At 41.6% G+C, this 10,000-nt stretch overlaps 1 protein-coding gene across 1 annotated transcript in view; it reads left to right on the top strand.

The window, feature by feature from the left end:
* The window catches only part of LOC135105256 (uncharacterized), an 83,258-nt gene that overhangs the window by 59,948 nt on the left and 13,310 nt on the right, over nucleotides 1-10,000 (top strand). The window contains exon 8 of the mRNA XM_064013482.1: nucleotides 3,719-3,855. Within this exon, the coding sequence (XP_063869552.1) occupies nucleotides 3,719-3,855 (137 nt within the window). The remainder of the gene's footprint in view (nucleotides 1-3,718; nucleotides 3,856-10,000) is intronic.

Below are 10,000 nucleotides of genomic sequence, written 5' to 3'. Positions count from 1 at the left end.
TCTCTCTCTCTCTCTCTCTCTCTCTCTCTCTCTCTCTCTCTCTCTCTCTCTCTCTCTCTCTCTCTCTCTCTCTCCTTTCCTACTTATCTGTCAACTTTTTTCTCTTATTTTACATTTCATTTAGTTTATCTTTAGTTTCTTTCTCATTTCTCATTTCACAGTACCGACATTACTCCTCTTTTTCACTTATCTGTGAACTTTTTCCCCTCGTGTTATTTTGCAAATTTTTCTTTTGTTTTCCATTTATCTCTCATTTTTTTTCTTTTCCATTTCTTAACATTGCCATTATCCAATTTTCTCACTTACGTACGGGCTTATTTTTTTCCTTTCAAATTTAACATTTCCATTGGTTTCCTGTTTCTGTCATTTTTTACTCTTCTCATTTCACTACACTCTGATTTTGCATCTGCCTTACCTGTCTACTATTTTTCTGTCAACTATTTTTTCTCTCTTATATTCACATTTCATTTCATTTTCACTTACCTTTCAGCTTAACTATTTTTTCTCTCTTATTTTCACATTTCATTTCATTTTCACTTACCTTTCAGCTTTCTGTTCTCTCATTTCACGACACTGCCACTAAATATCTTTCTCATTTACTTTTTTTTTTTTTCCCTCTTCCCTTACTTCACAACATTGTCATTATGGACTCTCCCCGCTGCCTTCTCGCGTTACTAATCTGATCACTTCACAACACAATATACTACTCTCTCTTTCCCCTAGCGTGGCCATCCCATCATTATCTCTGACTAATTTACCTTCACGGACATAAAGCTCAGAGCCGTAATCTGATTAATTTCCATGATGTTAGCTTTTTCTCACTTTTTTTAAATTTGTACTTACATATTTTTTTTTTTCAGCTTTTTGTTCATCATGGAGAGTGGGTGTAATTTTTTCCCCCTCCAATTTTTCGCTCTCGTTTTGATTACACGATTTTGTCGGAATGATAGACGCAGCTGACTTGAATTTACCACTGTATGTATAACTGTAGAATAACTGCAGAGAGTTTAGAAGTATTTGATTAAGAGGAAGGCATGCGTTGTATTAGTGATCGATCTTAACACATCTGTATTCCATTTTATAGCTATGGCTTCTTCTCAGCTTATTGGAGTGGTCTTGTGCAAATATAGACTGCGATTTTCAAAGGTAACCCTCCGTAGAATATCCGCTCCCCACTTCTCCCGCACATTCATAACCGCTTCCCTTCCTCCCCTTCTACAGTAACCCTTTCCCTCATCTCCTCATTCCTCCACCAGATCCCGTAGTAGAGCGATATTTATAAATGACGAGGAACGAAAACGATGGTGAGAAAGTTTATAAAAGAAAAGAAGAGCAGGAAAAGAAGACCAGGAGATAAAAGACGAAGAATAAAATGAACCATAAAAACTATGTAAAATGATGCATATATAATTGAAGGAATGAAGAACAGTGGAGGTGAGAAAGTAAAAAAAAAATAAATAAAAAAACTGAAGAAAGAAGAGGAAGGAACAAGAAAAGACGAATAATCATAAAAAAAACAATAACAACAATATAATAAAAATACGTACCTAGCTGACAGAATGAAGAACAGTAGAAGTAGAGATGAAATAACACATAAAGCAAAAGGAAAAGAAAGAAACAAAGGACTGCAGGAAGAGAGGAAAAACAAGAGGAAGGTGAGATGAAATTGAAGGAGGAGAAGGAGGAGGAGTAGGAGGAGGAGGAGGAGGAGTAGGAGGAGGAGGAGGAGGAGGAGGAGGAGGAGGAGGAGGAGGAAGAAGAGCACTCAGAACTCCTTCCCGTAAATCACGTTGACTCGTAACTCGCGGCCAGTCCAAACTCCGCCCGCAAATAATGTGTGAAGACGTGTGTGTGTGTGTGTGTGTGTGTGTGTGTTGGTGGGTGGGTGTGTAAGGCAAAATAGTGTGGGATGTTGGTTATAGAAATACAGAAAGCCACATAGTTATAGAGATAGATACAGATAAAGGAATATGTAGATAGATTGATGTATAGATAGGGAGACAGAGAAATAAATGGATAGAGAGATAGATAGATAGTTTACATGACCATTCCCAAGCAGCCACGTCACATCCCCTAAGCAGGCACGTCTGAAAACAATCTTCTCTCCACGTACACTCTCTTTCGCTCATCCTGACTGACGGGTACTAATCTTTCTCTACCAGAACCCCCTCTCTCTCTCTCTCCCAGTCTCTCTTCTGACGCATATGATTGATGATGGCTTAGCGTTACTGTGGAAAGAATCAGATTGGCGCTGGCTGGGTGTGTGCGGCGAGAACAGTTTCCGTCGCTTGATTTTAAATGAACGATACTTTTGCTGAGGTTGTAAATAAAGCGAGAATAATGATTACCCATATATTTCAGCGTGACAAGACTATACGGCTTATTTTGTTTATTTTATTTATTTCATTATTTATTTACTTATTTATTTGCTGATTTGTCCACTTATTTATTTGTCAAAACTCGAGCAGCTTCCCAATCAGCTTTCCATTTCTTATCCTTGATCCTATTTGATAGGAAATAAACCACTTATTTATTTATCCTTTAGTTTTTTTTTTTTTTGCTCATTTATCTATTTATGTATCTGTTCAGAGTAATATTTCAACCCAGCTTTTCATTTTTTATCCTTCGTTTTATTTGAATACAGTATAAACTAAGACGTTATCATATATTTCAGCTTGGCAATATGTACAGCACTACTCACATTGCCGCAAAAATCTCTCAAGCAGCATCTCTAACCTGCCTACCATCCTTTGATCTTGCAATGCGTAGCCGCTTTCACTCTCGTTAAGACTTAAAAATGAATTACGTACCTTTTGTTTCTTGTCGGCATCATAAGTGTTGACTCATAACGAGGCATTGTGTGCTTCTCTACCTGACCAGGAACGTTTACCACTCCCGCTCCTACTCCTCTAAAAGTCTAAGGGTTAAAAGTTCCCGTGTGGGGTGGAGAGTACGTGCAGGAACCCACCTACTAACGCTGATTCTTCCTCTTCCCTCTTTCTCACCTTTCTGCCTTCTCGCCTTTCCGCCCAATCTCCTTTCCTCCTCGCTTCTCCGCCTTCTCGCCTCTCCGCCCTCTTGCTTCCCCGCTCTCTCGCTTCTTCCTGCCCAAAGCGAAGATTCTGCAGTGAAAGTAGTAGGTTAGGCTCGTGAAGTCCCTGGGGAGATGTAAAGTTGTTGCTTGGTCTGGCGCTTTCTACCCACTCTCGCTTCGGGTTTCTCGGGCAAGAGGCGGTGTTGCAGGTCCCGTGTTGGGGTTGTCTCTATATAGGTTATATTTTGGCTGGAAAAATTTATGGTTGTTAAATTTTTGGCTTGAATTTAGTATGAATAGTAGTAGGAGATGTAGTAATTGTAATTATAGTTGTAGTAGGGGTAGTAATAGTAGTAGCAGTAGCAGAAGTATCATAATCATCATCATCATCATCACGAACCTCTATCATTTCAATGAGGGATAAAACTCTCCCTAAACCATCTCAACTCATCTCTGTCTGCTGCCCGTCTGTACTATTCAAGGCCACCAGAGCAGTAGTACATTCTTAGTATTAATAGTAAAGGGAACATGAACTCTATGACTACCTTTACATTTATTCGTATTATACCATCTCTAAACACAAGTAAAATTTCATTTCTGGCTGAAGAATCGCGTGGTAATACTGATATGAAAAATAAGAGAACTTGTTTTGACACTTTCCTTCCCTTCACATCGTTCCCACAGGAGGAGGAGCGTGGAGAGCAGCGACAGTGGTAAGGTAATAGTGGCCAGACCTTTCAGGCGCATTGTGAAGACCGTAGACGACGAGGGCGTGATGTTTGACAAGGACCACAACGCCTCCACCTGCTCCTGCGGGTCTGGTGAGTGCTGAAAGCTTGAGAAGTATGGCAGTGCATGATGTGAAAGACCAGGAGGAAGAGAAGGTATGGAAAGGACAGGAATGTCTGGAGAGATGAGTGAGGGGAGAGGATTGGAGTTGCAAGGGGAAGGGAAGGTTTAGGAAGGACAAAGAAGCTTGCGGAGATGGGTCAGAGGAGACGATTGGTATTGCAAGATTAGGAAGAAGGTGCAAGGGAAAGGGAAGGGTTGGAAGGATAGGGATGCTAGGAAAGGTGTTTTGAGGAGATGGTCAGAATATGTAAGAGTGGTGCGTGTTAAAGTTGGGTGGTCTGTGAGTGGGCGTGGCGCTGTCATGGAAGGACAGAGCGGTAAGTGTTGGCGAGGTGAGAGGGAAGTGAAAGGGAGTCGCATTACGAGTACTTCCCGCCATCACTTACTGCCACAGATCATATTACGATCAAAGTACGAATGATAAACAATATGATACGTGCATACAACGATACGATACGCGATACAAAAGCAATGCGAAAGATATACGAACTGTGAATATCTACTTTTTTTTGGTATATGAATGGGGAACAGACTATAAGAAAAATAATATATACTAAGAATCTATCTAGAAAATGTTCGCTTCTTATCCTAACTAGAAATATAGTCAGGCATTAGGAAATAAAACTGATACCGCTTGAACTACGTCGGAGTTGGAAAGAGACATCAAAGTACAGATTTAGATGCATCCCAGCCTCTTATGCCTTTCTCTCCTTGTGGACTCGCTGCACGGGATCAGAAATGTGGCTTTTACGGGGAAATATCGGAGACAATTGTACTTTGAAGTCAGGAAACCCAAGAGAGGAGGATTAAATGCCTATAGTCTTCACACCTCCCACCAGGCACTTCCACGTCTTCTGCCCTTCAGTAACCCGCCATATTCTGGAGAGACTAATTAAAACTTTGGCAGTACTTATTAATCAATACCTCAAAGAAGTTGGTGAGCCTTCTCATCCGTATAAGCCAATCTAAGCCCGGCGAAGGAGGAGGTATATCCAAACTTGATAGAATATAATATTTATGCACGTGCTTTCTCGGGATACTGAATACAGGCTTAATCCTTCCGCTGCTAGTCAGTCAGACGATCATGTACACATTTTAAAAGAGTCTTTTTAGTACTACAGTCTGTAAAATACGTACTTTTTATAGTTTAGCAAGGATGAAATTCTTATTTATATTCCTTTTTTTTTTTTTTTTTTCCTGTGTCCACCCAAACAATTTGTTATAGTGATCTCAGTGTTAACAGAAGACGATCGTGGCAGTAAAAAAGTTAAGGCGGAACACTAGGTCAGTCACACAGTCAAGGATAAAGCTCCGTGCTGGCTGAAAACGCCACTCTATAGTCAGAAGCAGGTAACAAAAAAAAAAAAGTCATCTGAATAATTGGATGGAGAAATTTACCGAGGTTAGGAACACTTGAGAAGCTACATATCCAAGGATAAAGCCCCTTGCTGACCGAAAACACGATATGATCAGGGACATGTACTTAAAAACATCCCTCTCTGAATAACCACAAGAAGAAAATAAAACTATATGGTTAGAGGGAAGTAAAAACATCAATTCTCTGTGATCAAATGCAGGAGGAAAATTAGTAGGGTCAGGAGGGAGACGTAAAGAGCCTGATAGCTCCCTTTGGCGGCAAGCGAGCGAGTATGAGCCACGGTTAGTGTTTGTGCAGGCGGGTGGAAGGTGGACAAGTGACCGCCGCCTCGCTGGGGTCATCGAGGCAGTGCGGGATGGCTGGCCGCGTGTGATCTCGTGGTGTGCGGGGGCGCCGTTAAAAAAATGTCAGTAAATTGAGAGAGCGGCGAGGGTTAGTTAAAGGGGAGTTGGGGAAGCAAGTGGCTGTTCCATGATGGTTTGCTGTACTGTACACTGTATTCTTCATCCTTGTTTCCTCCTCTTAGGGCTTTTTTTTCTCTTAGTCTTCGTTGATTTTATTCCCTTCCTCTGTTTTGTTGATTTTTTATACATTTTTTTTTATTTCATTCTTACTTCGCTTTTATTGTTTTCTTAGTATCTGATCTTGGTTTTGGTGTTTTCATTCATTTTCCTTTGTTCTTCTTTCCTTCTCATTCTTGTTACCTCACATAATATTCTTAAGTGACTCTCCGTAATGTTATTTATTCTCACTTTTTCTCGGTCTTTTAACTTTTAACAGTCTTAAAGATACACTCTATAGACTATTATTTCGTATTTCGCTTCCTCTCTTGATTTTCACGCCTTCATCTTCCTGTCTTCTTTATTATTTTCGTCTTTCTGCCTTACTTAACCTTCTTAGTCTTAACTTATTCATCCCGCCTCATCCTTCTTAGTCTTCTTACCTTAACCTTAATCTTGTTACCCTTCTTAGCGTAACTCTTGCCATCTTACTTACTCGTACGATGGCTTTCCTTTACACTTTAGTCTTTTACCTCAACTGATCCTCACCACACACACACACACACACACACACACACACACACACACACACACACACACCAGAGCGGTATTCTCAAACAATTCGGTGTTTTATCTCTACCTCTTTTAGCAGAGTATTGGAAGCTGTTGGAATTTACAAGTGTGTTTTTGGGATTTTAGTGACATTTTGACAAATGTTCTGTACAAATATAAGAAAAAAAGCTGTGAAAATCAGCTAAATATTGTTTGAAAAGGGTGAGTATCTAGACACTTAAAAACTATGAATTTTTTCTTATTTCTTTTAGGAGCCGCATTCTAAACGAGCTTTTATATATATATATATATATATATATATATATATATATATATATATATATATATATATATATATATATATATATATATATATATATATATATATATATATATATATACTTTCTGCACTATTAGCTGATTTCCTTGATATACATAAAGAAAAAGAACTTTGTGATGTTTTAAAAATAATTGTGAAAAGGCCAAAACACTTTAAATCATGACACACAGTTTAGTTAACGCGAGCCCCGATAGCTCGTCTTACGCCACATCACACCAAACTCTGAAAATAGAAAAAAAGTGAAAATCCAACTAACCATCCTTGTGAAAGCCCAAAGCCTTTCTAAAGACTATCCACAGTTTACTTAATACCAGCTGCGATAACTCGTCTTAGCACCAGATCTTAGCAAACTCCTCGTCAGTAATATCGACACGAGAGGAGGAGGAACCACGATAACAGAGTTGAGCGACGGCCGCCTTTGTCACACATCTGTACGCGTCACTCTCGTCTTATCGGCTTTCTGTGGCCACGCTTTTGTCTCCTGATCCTGCGCTCTGCTCTTTGGTGCTTCGTGTCCCTTCTGTTATCACTGTAGGATTATAAGAGATTAAACTATTGTAGATTTTTGTCTTTAAGTTGAATGAGTATTTGAAATCTTTTACGCACGCCGATCTTCAACTTTTCCACCGTTATCAGTTTAATATCAGTAAAAAAAAAAAATGTTTGGAAATTCCGACCTTTAAGCATATTCATATCAACAGTTTATTTTTAGATATTTTGACTTCTTTGACGTCCTTTTTCTTTTCACCTTCCGTCTTTCCTCCTCCTCCTCCTCTTCCTCCAGCACCTCCTTCTCCTCCTCCTCCTTCTCCTCCTCTTCTTCCTTCTCCTCCTCACACGCCAGCTGTTGCTTTACCCTTCCCCGTCGCACGTCAGCATTTCATCGTCAAAAATATACCGCCAAAGAAAGTATTTTCACCCAGCGTGTCATATTTTTAGACGCCTATCCGAAGCCGTGATGCGGGAGAGACAGACAATAGGCGCGCGGGTGTCTTGATGAACCTCCCATCACCACTCGGGAAGCCTTTTAGCTGCAATGACACACAACATAAGTAAAAGAGTCGTCAGTGATTTTTTTCTACTCTCCGCTGCGTTATTTAGTTTCACCGGTCTCTGTTTGAGTGCTGCCCGTACTTTTTTCTTCGGATTTCCTTTATTTTCACTGTCTTTTTCAGATTTTTTTTCTTTGTCCTTTTTTTTCTGCAGGGTGACTTTTCATGCTTTTTTTTTTTCTGCAGGGTGACTTTTCCTGCTTTCAGTCCTGCTGCCATTTCCCTCATCGGAGTAAATACTCGTGTGATACTTGCTCTGTGTTTACTCCGAGTCGCGCTGCCAGTGTTTGCCTTGTTTGGTGTGTTTACTTCAGCAACGAACACAAGGGGATGAGACAGTGTGCCCAGTGGTGCGTGTGTCGAGGGAAGCAATGTCAGTACGTCCAGCAAAGCGAGTCCCCTCGTGTGTCAAGAAGCAACGTGTTTGGGGGAATACCTTTGATTCTGCGGTGCGTGTGTGGGAAGGTTGGCAGGGTGGGCGTGCTATATTACGTATAATGTGGACGTGGGCTGAGCGATCTATATATATGAAGCCTTGTGTCGTCCACCGTGCTTCTTTGATCAGGGTGGATGTGGATGTGATAGTAGTAATAATAATGATGAAAGCACTAATGATAATGATAATAGTAATAATAATGATGATAGTGATAATAATGTTGGAATAATTGTTGTAATGTAAATGGGCGTAGCGCAGCATGATGCTTTTAAGAGCAATTAGTCAGTAGTTGACCCTGGAAATGTAATACCAAACGTTTTTTATTCTCGATATAATATTGCCCTTTTAATATATTTGGCCCAATGTATAATTGCTCTTTCCCATCAAATATGAAGAGCGTATTTCAATTTTTGCTTGTAGTGAGTGAAAATTATTGCAGGGCACTTTTTGGACAACTTTTATAATGAGAGGTGACCGGCGCCACCTGCACTACGTCACGCCGAGAACTCTCTTTGTGCAGATGACGGTGGAGAGAGAGCACGGTGACGGCAAAGTTGTAACGGCGACACGTGTGCTGTGCCGGAGGGTTAAAGATTAAAAAAATGAGGTAAAAGTTTCGCTCAGTCCTTTTTTCGCGAATGATACGCCGCAAAGCATCTTGGAGCATCCCGCCACTACACTATACTCGGTGTTACAGACGCTAATGCAGTAGTTTGGCATCTGAGGACACGTGGATATGATAACAGTCAATAGTCGACGTTCCCACCCGATGACTGGCCCACGTGTTCTCATACTGTAGCAAAATACTGTAATAAAATAGAATGAATTCACATTATAAATCCTTATTTATTTGAAAGATACCAGTTTATTTCTGTCTATGATTCTTGTGTCTACGCGTGGCAGGATCAGTGTGCCAAACTTCGTGCCACTAAGTAAAGTAACTTCCCTGAAGGAGGAGTGTAGTGAGGGTGATGGAGCTCATCCTCTTAACTCTTGTCTAGGCAGCAGCAGGTTGGCATGGCGTGTGTGCGGCGCGGCGTCTGATGCTCCTGAGTCTGCGAGGAGGAAGTCTTTCAGGAGCCCATTCGAAATATGAAGAGCCTTTTCTTCACACAGAGGAGCGCCATTTGTGATTGTCTAGCGTCCTCATTATGAGCATCTCGTGCGCGAGGAAAATCTATGTCCGATATTAGATCTTGTATTGGATTCTCCCCGCGCGCCTTCCCTGGGGATGAGGCCCCGCGCGTCCCTCCCCGAGCTGCTCCTCATCCCCTAATGAACAGCACAGCCCGGCGGCGAGGCGCGTCACGGGATGCAGCGAGAGGAGATTATGTTGCTGTGTAAGGTTCATTACTTGAGCACAATGGCGAACCGGAGAGAGGCTGGCTGTGGTGGTGGTGGTGGTCGCGGTGGTGGTGGTGGTGGTGGTGGTGGAGGCTGCTTTGGTGCTGAGTGTACCTATGTAAAGGCAGTAAGTAGGTTAGCAGTTTCTTTGTGAACACTAAGTGCCGGTGTGCTTGGGTGGCTGGTGCCGGGGGCAAACGTGTTAGAGTGGCCATTTTTGAGTCCTCGTACGTGCATGGCTGGTGTGAGTCTTTATCGAGGCTGGCTCTCAGCGGGCGTGCTCTGAAACCTGGGCGTCGGCGGGTCTCTCTCTCTCTCTCTCTCTCTCTCTCTCTCTCTCTCTCTCTCTCTCTCTCTCTCTCTCTCTCTCTCTCTCTCTCTTTTCAGGTCTTTGTTCAGCGGTATTGGAGAGCGTTCATTACCCTCTATTGGACCAGGACACAGTCACGCGCCGCCCTCCTCCTGTGTGTGTTTGTGTGTGTGTGTGTGTGTGTGTGTGTGTGTGTGTGTGT

The sequence above is a fragment of the Scylla paramamosain genome, chromosome 1, assembly GCF_035594125.1.
Source record: "Scylla paramamosain isolate STU-SP2022 chromosome 1, ASM3559412v1, whole genome shotgun sequence".
Classification (NCBI taxonomy): domain Eukaryota; kingdom Metazoa; phylum Arthropoda; class Malacostraca; order Decapoda; family Portunidae; genus Scylla; species Scylla paramamosain.
The sequence above is the reverse complement of the archived record's forward strand: the minus strand, read 5'-3'. Positions and strand labels throughout refer to the sequence as shown.